This window comes from Anopheles stephensi, chromosome 3 (assembly GCF_013141755.1).
Source record: "Anopheles stephensi strain Indian chromosome 3, UCI_ANSTEP_V1.0, whole genome shotgun sequence".
Lineage (NCBI taxonomy): Eukaryota > Metazoa > Arthropoda > Insecta > Diptera > Culicidae > Anopheles > Anopheles stephensi.
In genome coordinates this window covers 6,594,655-6,612,821 of record NC_050203.1, presented here as the reverse complement: position 1 = coordinate 6,612,821, position 18,167 = coordinate 6,594,655, and the positions used below count along the sequence as shown (strand labels likewise).

At 46.5% G+C, this 18,167-nt stretch overlaps 2 protein-coding genes and 1 non-coding gene across 3 annotated transcripts; 1 reads left to right on the top strand and 2 right to left on the bottom strand.

The window, feature by feature from the left end:
- The first annotated feature begins 189 nt into the window (after nt 1-189).
- LOC118510372 (fumarylacetoacetase) lies at nt 190-2,192 on the top strand. The gene is made up of 4 exons (XM_036052097.1): nt 190-509; nt 582-665; nt 737-1,472; nt 1,642-2,192. The coding sequence occupies exons 1-4, from the start codon at nt 429-431 to the stop codon at nt 1,989-1,991; spliced, it is 1,251 nt and encodes a 416-aa protein (XP_035907990.1). The 5' UTR covers nt 190-428; the 3' UTR covers nt 1,992-2,192.
- On the bottom strand, nt 2,154-18,126 carry LOC118510361 (glutamate decarboxylase). The gene is made up of 7 exons (XM_036052069.1): nt 17,676-18,126; nt 17,517-17,598; nt 12,520-12,759; nt 8,824-9,392; nt 8,666-8,733; nt 6,384-6,462; nt 2,154-5,743 (listed from the first exon to the last, which is right to left on the bottom strand). The coding sequence occupies exons 2-7, from the start codon at nt 17,578-17,580 to the stop codon at nt 5,225-5,227; spliced, it is 1,539 nt and encodes a 512-aa protein (XP_035907962.1). The 5' UTR covers nt 17,581-17,598; nt 17,676-18,126; the 3' UTR covers nt 2,154-5,224.
- Nucleotides 12,981-13,053, bottom strand: Trnaa-agc. Its single transcript has one exon. It is a non-coding gene; the product is annotated as a tRNA-Ala (tRNA).
- Nucleotides 18,127-18,167: the final 41 nt, after the last annotated feature.

The window sequence follows — 18,167 nt, the reverse complement described above, 5'->3', positions numbered from 1 at the left end:
CGTTCGGATCGTATTCCTAGTTCCAGCGAGTTCCCGAACTCGCTGCGCCCACCGGTCGAACCCGAACCCACGGCTCGAATTCGCGTATCCCTTGCTGAACCTACAGGTTGAACTCGATTCCGGCTCGATCCGGTTCGAAAGAACCGTATCGACCCATCACTATTCCGAACTCACCTCGTAAACAAGTTGTGCCGTCCTCCAGCTCCCGTCATCATCTACGTCGTCACCGGTTGTGTGTGGACGCGCGCTACCCGAGCTGTACGGTCGGATCTTGTGGATTTCGATGGTCAGTTATCTACCGAGACCGCTATCGTAAGGAAGCAAACAGAATAGCCGCCCGCTTGTGGTTGTCGACGCTAGTCACTGTGGTTTGTGTCTGCATTCCCTACTTCTATCGCTCCGTGCCTGTGCGTTCTTCCAGCAGTACCATGTCGTTTGTTGCCGTGCCACAGGGAAGTGATTTCCCCATCGAAAATCTTCCTTACGGAGTCTTTAGCACCGCTGGCAATGTAAGATATTAGAAAACAAAAGTTATTAAATGTAAAGATGCTAAGCCTTCGTTTTTTTCCCCCCTTGAATAGCCTAAGGCTCGCGTTGGAGTTGCGATCGGTGAGCAGATCCTCGATCTTTCGGCGGTTGTGAGCTTTTATCCGGAAAGCGTACGGGTAAGCACAGTAAAAGACATTCCTAAACAAAGAAATAACAAATCGCCCATCAATCCCTTCCCCTTCTACAGAATGCCCTTCAAGCGACCGTGCTGAACGATTTAATGTCACTGGGCTGCGACGCGTGGGCCGAAGTGCGACGCATCACCAAGGAACTTCTGCTCGACGGTTCTGCGCTACACAAGGATGCCGCCCTTCAGGCCCGTGCGCTGGTGCCACAAGCCGATGCGAAAATGCATCTTCCGGCCAACATTGGAGACTATACGGATTTCTACTCCTCGATCCATCATGCCACCAACGTCGGGGTTATGTTCCGTGGCAAGGAGAACGCCCTCATGCCCAACTGGAAGCATCTCCCGGTCGGTTACCATGGGCGGGCCAGCTCGGTAGTCGTGTCCGGTACACCGATTCGCCGTCCGTACGGCCAAACGCTCCCGGTGGACGGTGCCGAACCAGCTTTCGGGCCCTGCCGCTTGTTTGATTTCGAGCTCGAAATGGCCTTTTTCGTCGGTGGACCACCAACCGTGCTGGGAGAACGAGTGTCGGTGGGGGACGCCGCCAAGCGCGTGTTCGGCTTCGTGCTGATGAACGATTGGAGTGCACGGGACATACAGAAGTGGGAGTATGTGCCGCTCGGCCCGTTCACGGCGAAGAATCTCGGCACGAGCATCTCGCCGTGGATTGTACCGGTGGCAGCGCTGGAACCGTTCCTGGTCGACAACTTCCCGCAGGATCCGGCTCCCTTCCCGTATCTAAAGCACGAGCAGAAGTTCAACTTCGACATCAAACTGGAAGTCGACATTAAGCGTAAGTCGTGTTCTGTGCTGCGACGCGAGCGAGCTAATCCGGTTCGGGAGCATCGAAAGTGAAACCTGTTCTGGGCGCGCGATCAGTCGCCGCGCATTTGAATACATTCCGATTCTAACGTGTTTCCCTTTCTTCCCATCTTTCTCGTGGTTCTGCTCGTGCGCAACAGCGAAAGCAACGGGCGTAGCAACGACGGTCTGCCGCTCGAACTACCGAAACCTGTACTGGACGGCGTTGCAGCAGATCGCCCATCACACGGTTACCGGGTGCAATCTGAACCCGGGCGATCTGATGGCGTCCGGCACGATCAGTGGCGATGCGTCCGATTCGTTCGGCTCGATGCTGGAGCTAAGCTGGAAGGGCACGAAACCGGTTCCGCTGGGTGGTGGGGAGTCGCGCAAATTTCTACAGGACAACGATGAGGTCGTAATCCGCGGCCACTGCTTGACCGAAGATGGGCTGAGGATTGGGTTCGGATCGTGCGTCGGTGTGGTACTTCCGGCAACACCGTTCGAGTGATGGCCGAATCGTTACCGGTGGTGCATATATATATATTCCAGTTTCAGTTGTGCATGTATTGGGAAATGTGATTGAAAGACGGAGAGAGAGAGAGAGAGAGAGAGAGAGAGAGAGAGAGAGAGAGAGTGCTGCATGCCATCGTCCTTTTGTTTCCAACTACGATTTCCAATACATATATTATACGCCTTTATTAATGCATTATCCTTCTTCGTTTGCACGATCTTGTTGCCATCTTTCGTTGCTTCTTCCATTTCCGTTCATTCGTTTCGTTCATATTCAGTTTTATTTAGTTTCTTTTCAACAACACATAACATCTAGGTAAGTGGGGGGGGGGATTCGTTTAATGTTTTCTGTTATTGGTTTTTATCTGTGTGTTTTTCTGTTCTCTTGAGTGTGTTTTCTTCTATACTTGTTTGTTACTTTTTTTCTAATGACACCACAACCTCGAAAGGATTTGGGGCCTGCTATTCCTGGCTCCTTCCCTCCGTGACTTGAGTTTGAGACCCGTAGCAGTCAAAGCCCTTCGAGTATGAGGAGGCGGCGGTCTGGTCTGGATGGGATTTGAACCCCGGTCCTGCCCCACTGTTTTGTTACTATTACGGGGCAAAGGTGTCCATTTTCTATGTGATTTTTTTTGTTGTTGTGTGCTTTCACTACTTCGGCTGCTGTTACTTAAACATTACGACTGTTGCATTCGACTATTGCATTGCGTTCGTTGGCTAATAATGTCCCGGCTCTCGTGTGGGAGAGACCATGGAAGTTTTGCGGAAAGGATAGTAACACGTTAGCGGCGATTACATGTCTGGAGCTGTATTGCACCAATTCTCGTGTATGTAGCTGTCCGTAACGCAGCCTTACTATGTTATACCTGCGATGCTATACCGGATAGCAAAACGGAAGCGAACCTAATAGCGCGTAACCTTTGCATGTGTCAATTGCTAATCGTATGGCGATCGTTCTTCCGTCCCCCTCGATCACGGTTCACACGGTACGATTAGCATAAGGAGCTACTGCATTGTTTTCGTCTACTTTTGCATAATTCACTGTTTTCACACCATTATACATTACATAAAACGATTCACATCACTTTCGAGATGAAATATACAGACAGAACGGCTGTTTGGGTTAGGCGACCTGGCGGCCGCACCGTCCCCCGTCCCAGCAAACGAGCGGTATCTGAGAGTGAGCGCGAATCGTCGATTAATTAACATTTCATTTGAAGGAAGACTTTGTGATTTTGTCGTTCGTGTTTGTTTGTTTGTTTGTTTGCTTTTGGCTTCCTGCCCCTCCGTCCTCAGGCCATACCCGGCACGGACACGGAGCGGAAGCGTGACTTAAAATTAGAACTCTACTAAAATCATACAACGCTTGCTTGGTGGAGCTTGCTGTTTTGGAGGCTGACGGTGTCTCTACTAATCGTACAGGGCCTCCACGTTGGCACGCGCTCCTAACCACTCTCTCCCATCATTCATCGCGTAAATGCTTGTAGCGGCGGTTAAAACGTATTCTAAATAAAGGAACGGAGCTCTGTAACGGAACGGAAAGTAGCTAGCCTTAAACCTATGCGCGTAAACAAATACAACAGGAAGGGATGCAACAGATTCGTGCGACTGGCGAAACACATTTGAATGAATGGCATGCCCATCAGTCCCTTACCGCGACTAGACTCTGGTACAACACTTAACAACCGTTCTAAAAACCATCTCGCAGATTACACTCACACACGGGGATCATTATAATCCTATCTTATCGGGGGAACCAACTCTTGTCATGTTTTTTCTACAGCACAGCTCGTTCAACAATTATTCGCGCGCATTTGGGCGATAACATTCTCAGTCAGGGTTAGCTCTGTCTCTACGTTCCATGTGCCTCTCGGATTTTATCTTGGCCCTCACTAACCGCACACCGTGTCTTTGGACATTCAGACGCAGACATCTTTCGGTTCCGGGTTTCCCTGCTCACGGTAGGAGACTTGAAGCATTAACAGACCTAGAAGCCTAATTATTTACATATCGTTACATACAATTGTCTACAGCTGAGCAGCGTCCCCGTGTCGGACACTGGGGACAAAAGATACTTAAACTTAAATGCAACACGATAACCGATAAAATGGCAGCTCGAGTTTAATGCGCAACTGGTTAATAAATGCATTCTGCTGTTGGAACACTCGAAACACTACACAATCGTCTTTAAAATGCCTGTTTAAATGCAAGGATTTGTGACCGGTTTTCCACGCATGGTTTCCCACCTCAGGAAGGATTTTGATCTGTCGGTTCCGGGGGTCGTTCCCTTATTAAGTACAGCGATGATGAAGATCGGTTTTTGGAGCATTTCTTTTAGGAGAAATAAGGAACGTCTATGCCAAAACAACCTCAACTCGGACAGACGGATCCGTCACTTTCAACTTCTTCCCGTAAAAGGCCAAATAGGGGATGGCGTGGTATGGCTTGTTACAGTTATATTCCTTTTTCTGCGTGTATATATATGTATATTGAGATTGTGTACATATGTATATATATATTTCTCTAGCGTTTGTATGCTTTGTTTTCTTTGTTGGTTGTATATATATTTCTTCCCCGCTGTTTTTTTCTTGTCGGGCGCCATTATGGGCTCAGAGGGAGAGAATTTTTAACAGTCAAGATTTCGAGTAAATAGTTGATTTCGGAATGTGTGTATGGGCTGTTACCGTTGACTAACGCTCGTGATCTAATTTCTGCAGCGCTAAACTTAAACTATCACCGGGAAAGATTTAAATGCATCCGTTTAACAAGGAAGGTGATTCCAAACCAGGTGATATGTCTTTGACATAATTTACTAAGATATAGAGAGGTAAATAAACTATTAGCAACTATCTCGTCTAACGTTGCACGTGTCTAAGTAACGATTCAAGATGGCTTCTCCAAACAAACCTCACAGATCTGTTAAGATAAATAAAGCTGGATTTGAGGGGGGGAAAAGGGCGGGTTTTTGGCATTTAGTTACGCTTCTCTCGTTTTGGCGTGCCAACACAACAACTTGGTTGAAGATATTGATATGTCTTCACAACTGATACTCATTGGTTGATTTCGATTTTTAAAATGCAACTGCTGCCCCCACGATTGAGCCGTACCCCATCGCCCAGGGTTAGGGAACTCAACCGGCGGGCGGGCAGTACGATGTGCTCAGGACGACTTCTTCTCTGCCTTGTCCTGGCGTGAACAATTTACTGTGTGCGTGTGTGTACTACTACCTTCTTACAGATCCTGACCGAGACGATCGATCTCGTTCAGCATAAAATCAACGTCCGCCTCCGTAACCGCCACGGACGAGATGATCGAGCGGAAAAAGTTCGGACGACGGTCGTCCGGCTGATAGCCAACCATCAACGTTCCGGACTGCATCATGCGCGACTTAATGATGGGACAGATCTTAGCGAGCTCCTGCACCTTCTTCGCATCGTGCGGGACGCCTCGCAAGCGTTTCGGAATGTACCAGAACGACACGTTCACGCACTCCGGTTCCATGATTAGATAGAACTTGTCCGACTGCTGCTTGATGCGCTTCACCTCGTACTCGGCCAGCTCCATCAGGTGGTCCATATGCTTGCCGAAACCTTCCGTGCCCTTGGAGCGCCACTGGAGCCACAGCTTGAAGATGTCGTTGTGCCGACCGCACTGGATCACCTTGTCGCCCGTGTCGTAGCTAATGTCGTACAGCTTGTCCGTCATGAACAGGTACTCGGCCGACATCTGGTTGCAGCTAATCAGCAGACCCTGGAGAGCGACAGGAGAGAGACAGGATAAATAAGACAATCAGCACTTCTTCAAAGTTTAATACACCGCAGTGTTGCGACAGAAGCACTCCTTGTTTTAAAAACTTCCACCATTAAAGGCAACCGTTGCCGTTGGAAACCGACACATCTGGTGTGCAAAATGCGGGCGCCTACTCAGCATCCTACCCAGTTCCGCTCGGTAGCAATCAATCGCTAGCGCAAATAACTGCCAGCTCACCGAAAACATGGTTCATCAATTTACGGACGTGTTCATCATCAGCAATGGCCACAATTGCCGAACCTCCGGAGGAACGCCTGGGATTTACGGATTACGCGACTAAACTTTCATCTTCGTCGGGCGTTGGAGTTGATGCCACGAAAGAAAAAACACTCTCTGCCAACTTTGATCGATTTTCTCCGTGTTTTTGTTTTTCCCACATCGCCTTTTGCCACAACCGCCGTCATAACGATGGGTAACGTATTGCGCAAATTAAATACGCCTGATTTATGAGGCACGCCCGGTGTTCCCGGGGGGAAAAAAAAGGTTTTCAAAGTATTCTTCTAGCTCTCGGGCGAAGCGCCAGCAGTTGTACAACTATTTCAATCACTGTAAATGTAAAATTTCCCCTGACGGTACTTACATCCTCCTTGAAGTGAATCGTCGAACACTGCAGCAGTGCACCCATCAGCTTGTGAGGGTTCCATGTGATCGAGTCGCATCTGGAAAAAGGGAGAGCAGAACATAAGGGAGGTTAGCAGTTTCTCCCTTCGGTGTAAAAAGAGCTGACATTTACACCGGCGTGTGTTGCGTTGAACATATAAAGAAGGGGTTCCCGGTTCCCTACCATGGCCTATGGTGGTGACAAATTTTTCCCAGCATCCCGGCAACCACACTCGCAACACCCAGAGGAGTGTTTAAGAATTAATTTTATGTACACAAACGGATGGCTACCTTTTTTATGAGCTGAGAGTGCCGAATTTGCATAAACAGTCAGGCTCGCTCGCGTCGCTTATCAGTGTTTGCTCAGGAAGGTTGATGGGGTTTGCAATGCAACTTTACTTATCAGAGCCATACGCTTTTCCACATTAATAAAATTACTGTTCAAACTGAGTTCGAAGAATGGTACCTTTCCTATTCAAGCTTCAAACTCGGCCGAAATCCTCATTCGAAGCGTTCACATCTGAGTGCATCCCAGCGCAAAGTGCTCCTGATAGCACAGGTGTGCCCATTTCTCGTGCAGGGATTAAACAAGTCAGCCAAGTAATGCTACCAGCCATTTGCTAAAACACCAGACACACACACACACACGTTCAATTCTCATAATCCTACCAGACGGGTTCTTGTAATTCCTACAGTGTATCGTGCCGGATATGATAACTCTGGCAGCGATTTTAATTATTGCAGCGTCCCACTAATCCCTTTGTGACAGGTAAAGTGGGCTAAACTGCTCTTCATTTTCCATGTTTTTTTCCAGCAATAATGGATTCCCGTTAATTACATTTAAAGCAATAAAACTTAATTTCATAAACGGTTTGCTGCACCACACGCTAATTATTTGTAATTTAATTTAAAATTTACATTTACCCCACAAAAAACAAGCTAGCCTTGGAAACTCCTCCTGGATGGCTTTGGCGCGACTCGGTGGTCTACCGCAGAAGGATTATCATAAAATTACGATTCATTTTCAAACAATTACTTTCACAGCCGGCTTTCACCGGGGCCGGGTTTTTGGGAGATTTTGCCGAGCCGAGCGAGCGTCGTCAATCTGGAAAAGCTTTTAGGCTAATGACGAGGTTTCAGCCACCGGTTGACGACTCACTGATGGAGTGGTAGTGTTAATGATTGGACAGATTTTGGGCCGCTTGTGTTCTAAGCGTTCAATTAACTTTGTGGCCTTTTTTGTGGAGTGTAAGGCTTTTGATTAATTGTGCATCAATCGAAGCAATTTGGAGTTCCAAAATTGAAGCCACTCTGTATGAGATATTTAGGGCAAATATTAAAATAAAATCGAAAAATCCTGTCCATTACTGGCACATGTCCTGCAAGCTGTTACACCGATCCCATCCCTTCGGTCTGGTGGTTCTAGAGGAATTTAATTTCGTAACAATTAGTTACAGCAGATTCCGTTCCATTCGTTCCGTTCTCGTCACGCCGTAAAATCTGCACCCGGCATGCGATGCGAGATGAACGAAAATCAATAAGCATTCCTTGGAGGGAAACTCTGTAAAGGGTCGCGTTTTTCTACCGGATGTTGCCAGTTGGGCGACCATCACTTGGCGTACCAAACGGTAACTTCCTGACTCTTTTACGGTTTAGGTAGTTTAATTTTCCTTTCGCATTTTTCTTCCGCACCAAGGGAAGCACATAACAAAGAAAAGATTTTTCCATACAGACAGGACTCACTCTGTAAAGTGAGCAGCATAGCAGCATAGGAATTGAATGCAAACGCAAATGCACATCATTCGGGTCCGGCTTCTTCTGCCGCTACTATCAACCTGCTTCACAGCATGACCTGACAAACATAATGCGTCCCCGGGACACATGGTGCACGACGATGGAAAAGGGCCTTCCAGAAAACAGGGCCTAGCTGTCGACCCTTCGACCGACAACCGTTTTGACAGTCGAGTGAGTGATTAAAGTCTCCTCACCGACATAATAACCTCGCGCCAACAGCTGTGACCGGGATCGGGAAATTACTTTTTTTCCCTTCGCTTCCAAACAAACGGCGCTAGAATTCGGATTCTGAACTCTACAACGCTGGCATGCTTCTTTCACTGTCAATTGTTTGCTTTCAGTGGTGCGTTTACGGGGCCGAGAAGATTAAAGCGCGTTGTTTTGCTAATTGCAGCTCTTGACTGGTGTAGAAGGACGAGTCCGGAGGAAAGGTTTGGAGAGTATGGAATGGTCCACCACCGTACGTACCTTTCGATGCCAGTAAAGCGTGGATGACGGTATTTTTGCGACAGCAGCAGTCCACCACCCCATGCGGCCTGAAATGATCGAGAAACGGGCATTGAAATGGGCTTTCAACTCGTCTTCCTTTACCACTGGCGCCTAAAAGTATGCAATCGTCTACTCACATCCACGTGGAACCAGCATTTATACTTCTCGCAGATGTCCGCCACCGCATTGATCGGATCGAACGCTCCCAGCACGGTCGTGCCGGCGGTCGCGTTCACGAAGAACGGTATCTGTCCCCGTGCCTTCCGCTCCAGTATCAATCGCTCCAGTTCCGACGGGATCAAACGGCCATGCTCGTCCGACGGTACCATCACACAGTTGTCCGTACCGAGCCCACAGACGGCAGCACACGACTTCACCGAGTAGTGGCACTGATCCGACGTGAACATGACCAGCTCGCCGGGCAGTGCACGCGCTCCGTGCTCCTTGTAGTTCGGGAACATCTTGTGCCGGGCGGCCAGGAAGGCGTACAGGTTCGAGATGGAACCGCCGGGCGCAAGAATCGAATCACCGCCGTCCCAGCCGATAATCTTGCGCATCTTCGACAGCACCACGTTCTCCATCAGAATAAAGACGGGAGCGATCTCGTACGTGAACATGTTGGTGTTGGCGGTTGCGGTAAGCCATTCGCCGGCCATCGACACCACGTCCAGACCGCACGACAGCTGATTGAAGAAATGGGGATGTCCTGAAAGCAAGCGATACTTTAATACAGTTCTATCCGATCCAATCCATCAAGCTGCTCAGCATTCGCTAAAGAAGATCCCGGGGCTTTAAGGCTTTAAGGCTGAGATCATTAATTATGGGAGTAAAGTCCCTTGTTCGGGACCGGGGTTTTAGGGCCACTGGGCGCCCAAAGGGAGCCTTCAAAACAATCACTTTTCCTGCTAAATGTTGCGTAATAATCCAACCTGCCTGCCAGTTCTTGATGAGCCAGTAGTAGCATCAGCGACACTCTATCAAATCAAGCGAGCTACCCACACACACAGACACACACACACACACACACAGTCCCATCTACTGGATGGAAAAACGATGTCCGCTTGCCATTTTATGCCCACAACCGCACTCCTAATTCTATCATTCCTCCAGAAGCGAGGCTTATGTAAATCTCACTCAACCACTATCGGACCGAAAACAGATGCTGGCCATTTTCAACATCCCTTCAGAATCGTGCCCTCAGAAAAAAAGAGCTGCCAGCAGACAAACACTGAAGGGGAAGTGTTTCTATCTGTTTATTTGTTTGTGAAAAGGATTAAAATCTCGCCGAAGTCTCCGCGATCGGAAGCACGGCAAATGGCTAATCTATTGCTGTTGCATAGCTGGAGAAGATGGAGAAGAATGTCAACAATCAGCGGCAGCTTCCCTCGGGAGAGTGACACACTCGCTTACTTACGCAGCAACTTGGAATGGGTGGATTACACTGATGTTAGGCAACCCTTGCGACCATAATCTCGACCACGAGCCCGGACGTTCGATTCAATTCTCATCGATAGCCCGAGAAGAATTCGTCCTGATTACTATTTCATCGAGCCGAATCGAATATGCGATGAGGAAATCAAAGTAGGCACTCGATCTCTCCTTCTCTCTCACTCTCGCTCTCTCTTGCTGTATCTTCCGTTCTCTTCTTTCGCCTGCGATATAGTGATCAGTTTAACAATTCTCGTTCCTGAGGAGGGTCCTTGCAATGTTGCATCATTCCGACACTTCCGGTTAGCCGGATAAGGGCCGTCGGTATCCTGCCGTGTTTGAAGTGTTGTAATTCAATTGTGGAGATTGAATTGAAGGGAGAGCCGACCGAAAATTGAGCTATTTTGTGGGTTTTTGGTTGCATTGAAGGTGTAATAAATTGATTACAAGTCAGAGTTCTAATGAAATGTTTGTGTATTTCTAATATAAACAGGCCTTCGCTTAAAATCTCGCTTGACTTCCTACTGTAGTAGCATCCCCAGAGAGGCCGTTTTTCATCACACTCTAAACTCATTCATCATTAATTAAAACAGGAGGAGAGTGCTCTTGAGGTGATAACAAAAAACCGTAATCAATCACAACGCGCCACAATAAACACTGGCAATTGATTTCCATAACACTTGGTCGCCGCAACGTCAAGAACTCTTGGTGGTTTAAAATTCCCATTGTCCTTCGAGTGAAGAACCACCTCTTTCACACGCTCCTGTGTGGTCTCATGCGGCGAGAATTTAGCCTCAAGCATAATGGAATTAGGTGGTAATAAAATACATTCAATCTGCTACCCCCAAGGACTCTCCGACCCGACGTCCCGATGGCAACGTCATCAACGACCTTTTCTAATGGGTGAATGAGAAACTCAGGGCTGCCCTTAAAAAACATACACACCGAGAGAGCCGAACGTTCCCAAATTTAATCCTCATTCATCGTACATTAACATATTTCACTTGCCAGGCCTCACCAAGCCAAAGGTTCTGCTGTGGCTGACGTCCTCGTCATACGCATCGCTGGCACTTGCGACGCGTTGTTCCCCTGTGCTCTGACAGGAAATGTCGGCTTGCGTTTTCCCCGCTATTTATTGCTGTTTATTGATCTAATCTTGGCCACGTGTCCTTGGGATGAAAAGGGGCCCCCTTTTTGACGGTAACCAGGAATGCTGTTGAATCGGGGGAAACAGCTAGGAATTTTCTATTTAAAAGAATATGTTTGTTGTTTTTTTCTTACATTCTCCAAATTCAATAAAAGAGGAAAAGGAATTGTATTTTTATCCCAAAAGTGAAAAATAATTCAAAATTGAGAGGAAAAAATAAATCTTCCCATTCAACCCCTTCTGTCACTTTTTGACACATTCAATAGCGCGTCTGTGTCTACTACGATCCAAAATATTTTCCTCTTTCTAGTTACATCACTAGCTCTAGGGTGATTTGGAAGTTGACTTCGGTGTGTCATATCTTCATCATACGCGACTCATCCTTCCCGTTCTCGAAAAAAGGTGAAAAGAAATCAACCAGATTATGACTCTTGCGGCCAGATTTATACCCAGTTGAAGGGGGTGTCGAATTTCATCCCCCAACAATGTTTTAGCTTCCCAGCTCGAGAGGGATCTTATCTGGAGTGAAAAAAGCGGAAGAAGCTTGTGGCAGGAAGTATCCCGAAGCAACGACGCAGGAAGACACCAGCCCTGTGAGATAAGGTAGGCAATATCCGGGGACATACGTTCCATTTTTTTGCGTTGAAGATGTAATGGAAACTTCGCACCGCCGAGAGATAAGAAGGCTTGCCGAGGTTGTTAAGCACAGCTTTTCTGAAGAGAAGTTAATTACTTCTAAATGGCCAAACTAATGAGAAAGTTCCTTCACAGCAAGGTGGCGTTGTGCACAAGGTTAACCGCTTACCTTTCCCACTTCGGTAGGTTTGATAAATGATTTTTGGCACCCTCGTATCTAATGTCCTCCACATTCTGTATTCAATCACCGTACATTACGACACATTGTGAGGAAGTTCCAAGCTGTTCCGGACATCCGCTCCCGCTACACAAATGCATTAGTCCTGGACCTGTAACCATTTCGCTGAGCACGTCCAACTGTGTACGGATAAATCTCGCCAAACAGCCCAATTTGTTGTTGTTGCTCAACTCGAGCTGTACGGCTCGGTTTGATGTTGAGCCGGATTTACGTCTGTTTTCACTTATTTTCCCATTTCGTACCCAAAACCCGCATCATGGCGCCAGCTTTGACGCGCAAAAAACGGACACCCGGGGAGTTTGCCGTGTTCGGTCTGAACAATGGCCGGGTCGAGATTTAATGGTTGCGTCCGTAGCCGGTCTGTTCCGGTCCTCCCCTTCTTACCTGTCTTCACCTGATACTTGAGCGTCATGGCACAGTCCTTCACCAGCTGTTGCAGTGTGACCGCATCCTCCGGGATGTCCAGCGTGAGCAGCTTCTTCATGTCCTCCGGATGGTGGAAGTCAAGGATCTTCTCCTTCCGGTCATTCTGTATGTTAACGTAGTCGACCAGCAGCTCGGCTATTTTGTTCAGGAACTCGCGCGTTTCCGCCGAATCGGCCGATTGTACGCACGGGATGATGTCTTTAACGGGGAAAAAAGAGAGACGAAAAAAGGGAAAATTTTATTGAAATGCCCACTTTAAAGCTAATAGCTATAAGGCTAGAAGGTTTCGGGTGATTGACACTGTGTTATGAATAACTGATATTCAAACTCAAATATAGCTTCAATTTTTCATTCACAATAAACTCACCATTCATTCACCGCAATCTTACCTAACTTAAAAAAGATTGATCTTGCGGCTTTGGAGATGCCGGGTATCGATCCCGGTACCTCTCACATGCTAAGCGAGCGCTCTACCATCTGAGCTACATCCCCTGGTTGAATGGCTTACCATTGTTTTGGTACATTTGCTAACCATAACATACTTTTTCGATCACCTGAACTGGTTTAAAGCACTCGCGAACCGATTAAACGCCCCACCTTCACTGTGGGGCGAGAAAGGCGTGCGTCAGCATAAATACAGTATGCAGCGCGTGGTACTGTAATCGCGTAATCAACATTCGCGTCGGGTTGTCATGAACCTCCGCGAGTGAAAGGCCGCCAATGCCGAGACACATGTGCCTGGGTGTGGTGTTTAAAAATAGCCTCGTTCAATGTGATCAGTGGGGATACATCTAAGCAACCCATCGGTACTAACCTCCGACGGCGCTATGACTAGCGTTTTGTCAATGCGTACTAGATACTAGAGCAACAAAAAAAAGTCATTTCCTATAATATAATCCTTTGGTTATAAACTTTTGCTTATAAAGCCAGTGCAATAAATTCAAATATTTCGGGTGGCTTTAAAAACTATTCGCAGAAATCCTCAATTAGAAATTATTTGTGTAACAAAACCTTTTCGATGGAGGAAAAGAAAAACGATGCTCAGTATAAGGGGAGAACCGTCTGCTTGGTTTGGTATATTGTCAAAAACCCCCCTTGTGGAACTCGTCGGTTGAACCTTCGGCATTTCTACCACCTCACTGCTGACTCCGCCGAGTGGATTGTTCCTTTTGCGCCCCGTTCGCCCTTGCTAAACGTCAAGCTGTGACGCTCAAGAGACGACCCTGTGCAACAATTCCGCACTCGAAGGGATTTTAATATTAAAGTTCCTGCTCTCGGTACGGATCCGTTCCTGTCCCCTTTTGTGCAGAACTCAGAACTCCACCCTTGGTTTTGCTTGTGACATGGCGCAGGCTATTTATTTCCCTATTTTCGTCTATCAACGTGCTAAACAACGCACTGGGAATTGAATGCCCCCGCTCGACAGCGAAAGAATGTGTTTTATTTGAGCAATTAGTGTTGATATCGTTTTAATTAAGGATTGCCGATGGAACACACGCTAGCTGGGCTAGCTGTGTTGGGTGCAAGCGGATCGAAATGATTTCGCACTGCTGACGCGAAGGACAGTAAAGCCCAACGACCCATCATCCCATCTTAAAGCCGCACTCGACCAAAGCCACCGAAGCATCTCTCTCTCTAGGGAGCCATCACCAGCGCGGGCCACCGACCAGAGGATTAGATAAAAAATGAAGTTCAGTATTGACAGGTACAGTGTGGGTGGTGGTGTTTTCCATCGGGAAAATGGTGAAAAACGATTTTTATAGACTACGGCACTACGGTTGACTTGCCAGACCGATCCCTCTATACGTCTATCCATCATAGGGATCCTAATCCTGGTGGCGAATGAATAGGAAATTGATTTTCTTTCGTTCCCTCCAGGAGGGCGACGTTGTTTCACGACGATTGGCATCTGGTTGGGCAATCCACGAGAACCAAACTCAGATAACCTTTGCTTCCTCTGACCCATGAAGAAGAGATGACCTGTGCAGCACGGTTCTTGAACCGTGCTCGGATGCTTCTTTGTTCCTGCGATGTGCCATTTTTGGACGTCGAACGCCGAACAAAAGGATCACATCCTTTCCGAGCGGTTATCATAACTTACAGGATTATGTCTATAATGATAAATCTATTTTGCACCTTTTCGCTATTGATTTTCTCCCACTTGGCCGCACAAGTTTCTAATGGTGTTCAAAATTTGATATCAAACGCAACAAAGAAGGGAGGACTTGTGGTTCGAGATATTACATTGTGGTTTTGAAGTGTTTGTTTGTTTGAAGTGAGCTCTGCTCCTTTTTATGTCAGTTTTGTCTGTTTCCTGTTTTTCCGTGTTTTTAGTGTTTTGTTTTTCAATTTTTATTCAATTATCCTTTTAGTTTTAGTTTGTTAGTTATGTTATTATCTCTTTTTTGCCTTTATCAATTGTTTTATGCATATAATACTTTCGAAGTTGATTATAAGCGATTTTTATGTCTGGGATTTTAATTTTTTATGTGTTGTTAAAGTGTCTTAATGGTTTAAATTTTTTTATATAAAATTATTTCATATTATTATTATGCTAAGTGTATCCTGCCATCAAATCAACAGCCATGTGCTTCCAGCCATAAACTCCCAAGTCCATTCTAAGTTCCTGACATCTGTCCTCTTATCTGCCAATGCTACACCTTCATCTGCAAAACTTCATCTCATGCTTTGTACACATTCTGCCCAATACAATACAATATGATTCTTGATAACAAAATCCTTCGCATGAGTGGTCACTTCAACCGAACAAGGTAACAAACACCGTCGCCCAACCTGTCACAACCGGATGCAATCGAGATCGAGACCGGGCACGGGTGGTACATTTCTTCGCACAAACTTTCCCCCCTGGCACAAGAAATGATGATAAGCAGCGAAGAAACAAAACCTGTGGGATAGTGCGTGTCCTGCATTTTCCTGACAGGTCCAAGCGCATTTGCAAAAACCCGAGAAGCGTTATGGCTCGTGCCGTTTGGCTTCTGGTTTGTTGTTCTCGTTCGGTACAGTAGCCCTAGACCGACGCCGCTGCCTCTTGGCTGTCGCGCACGAGTGATTTCAATTATGTCTGCAACTAACGATCCGTTAAAGTGTAGATAATCGGTTTTATATCGGTAGCCAAATATTTGCGTCCCCGTCACTGTACGGTGGCGAGTGACACGCACCCGATGTACGTTGCACGACCCTCAGGCTTGGGAAATTGTCGCTTTCCAGTGCGCACCATAGATGGGGTGCCTGTCATGTACGATTTTTCCTGTTTTTCCTATCAACTGTTTCCCGTTGAAATATGTGCAACGTGGAATGCAGAACGGAAAATGGAGGGGAGAACTATTTTTCTTTCCCCGTCACTCACAACGAACCAGTCACGGTGGAATGTGTCGGGCTGCATGCGCTAGGAAATGCTCAGGGAAGCAGAATTTAATAAACGGCCACATTCTTCACATTCCTTTACGCAGTTTTCTTCCCCTTCACTGTGTGGCAATGTTTTTGGCCGCCGTGGACAAAGAGAAAACATGAGTCGAAACATCCTGTTGCCCGAGGGTCGTTATTGGACAAACATTTATTAAAGGATTCTTTACAAATCGCACGCCGAATTATGAGAAGGAAAATCTCAAAACATTCCACACAGAAATGATCCCCTAAGCATCAGTATCGCCAGCAGGAGTAATCAAAAGTGAATCCTGAAGGGACACGGTTTTACAATCCGGTTTTTGCTGTACGTCATTTGGGTGACGTACTTCCTTTGCCTTTTTATCAGTCGAGTAGACAGACAGACAGACAGTTACCCCACGCGCAACACTTCAAACCCCATAGGCAAACATTTTAATATAGCAAACATGGTTTTCCAGTGGGCGCAATCTGTTCCTGGCGGAACGGAAGTAACACTTGTGACGAAGTGCGTCAGCATTTGCTCTGACAGATGTGATGCGTGATGGCCGATTTTTTGCGTAGGCTTTGTAAGCTTCAAACGACTTAAAAACTGTTGACTAAAATAATTCTTAGTATCAATTGTTGGTGCCCTTCACTGACGTAACCGTCGTGAAGAAGAATTCAAATTTTGGGCAACCTATAGATGTGTTTACAAAACCGCAACCATTTCTGACCCAGTACAACACATGCGCATACTCAGCAAGAACTCGTTCTGTGTTATGCAACATCCAGGAACCAGTCGAAAAAATTCGCTTCCTCCCAGACCAACAACATCCGATGACGTCAATCGCATAGTAACTTTGGGCAGCCTGATTTACGCCGTCCAAGGACCATTTCTTGATTCTGGGAAACTCCTATTAGGATCCTATTCCTTAGTACGTTATTTTATATACAGCCTCTATCTCATGAAGGCCTATCTCATTGGAGTTGTATGTCGTAGCCATCCAGCAAATTAATGGAAGCTCATTTCCGATATCAATTTCAGCTGCTTACAGCAACGCACAGTTTATGGCGCATGAACCGTTCGTAAGATCCTGCGCATCGTACCAAAGCCTTCTAGAGGACCATACATGGCTTTTGGGGCATTAAAAAATCAACCTCCTTTGCACCCTTATTGGCGTCCTGAATGAAGGTCATTAAAAGAAATGGGGCTGGATTGTAAAATTAATGAACGATCGTTATAAGCCCCAGTCAGGTTGGTAAAAAGCATCGTAGTAGCCGTTTCTTTACAGCAATACTAAAGCTTTGCGTTTACAACATGGTGGGTGTAGAGTTGAGAGTCAAACAAGAGGCGCCATTTCAATCGAAGCAGGCCATTTGTACATTTTTTCTCTTCGAACACGTGGATAAGAGTAAAATGATTTTCAAATTATTAGTTTTTATGTGTTAAGCCATTAATCTATTGCGCCATTTTCTTTTCGGAGCAGTTTTGTTTTTGCTCTTATTGCTGAATTTTTCCATTGTTGCGCAATATGTCTTTCCCATGTTATGTAATGCATTCCAGCACTTACCTTTCGCTGTGAGCTTTGCCGTTTTGTCGGACAGTTTATACTTTTCCACGTTTATCGACGTCATTGTGGCTGTTTGTTTGTGCTTTGGAGTTTCGAAAGGAAGAAAACATTATATATTATTATATTTTGATAAAATTAATTTTTTTGAATTTATTCTACCTTTTGATAGCGTTTCCTTCTGGCTAGAGAGTATTTGCAGAGTAAATTCCTTCTAGTAATTAGATAGTTGTTTGACGACTTTTCACACTAGAGATTGTAACGATTATGTAACAGTTCTGCAACGCACACACACGCAAGCACACACAAACTGTGTGATACGCTATCACAACCAGGCCAGAAAATGTCGATACGCGAAACAACCCCTAACTGACCCCTAGCGAGTTGGGAAGTTTTGGGGGTACAAACGGACTTTGCTTGGAGGACTCAATTCTCAATGCCGTACGCGGACACGCACAAAATTCACCTTGCTTTCACACTCACGCGTATCAATCGCACACACACAATCACACTCCTTATCCGGACGGACCACACAGAACTGAGATCTCCGAAACAAAACCGTACTGTCCGACGTTCTCGCGAGCTGTGATGGCTGTGCAGGATTTCACCAGCGAGCAGAACGATTCTGCTGGAGCTTTTCGGGTGTCAGCCACC

Coding starts and splice junctions, on each gene's coding strand:
- LOC118510372 (XM_036052097.1), top strand. CDS start 429: ATGTCGTTTGTTGCCGTGCCACAGGGAAGTGATTTCCCCATCGAAAAT. Junction 510..581: donor TCTTTAGCACCGCTGGCAAT/GTAAGATATTAG, acceptor CCCCTTGAATAG/CCTAAGGCTCGCGTTGGAGT. Junction 666..736: donor TTTATCCGGAAAGCGTACGG/GTAAGCACAGTA, acceptor CCCCTTCTACAG/AATGCCCTTCAAGCGACCGT.
- LOC118510361 (XM_036052069.1), bottom strand. CDS start 17,580: ATGACGTCGATAAACGTGGAAAAGTATAAACTGTCCGACAAAACGGCA. Junction 9,393..12,519: donor CAAGTATCAGGTGAAGACAG/GTAAGAAGGGGA, acceptor GCTTGCTTTCAG/GACATCCCCATTTCTTCAAT. Junction 8,734..8,823: donor AATGCTGGTTCCACGTGGAT/GTGAGTAGACGA, acceptor CGATCATTTCAG/GCCGCATGGGGTGGTGGACT.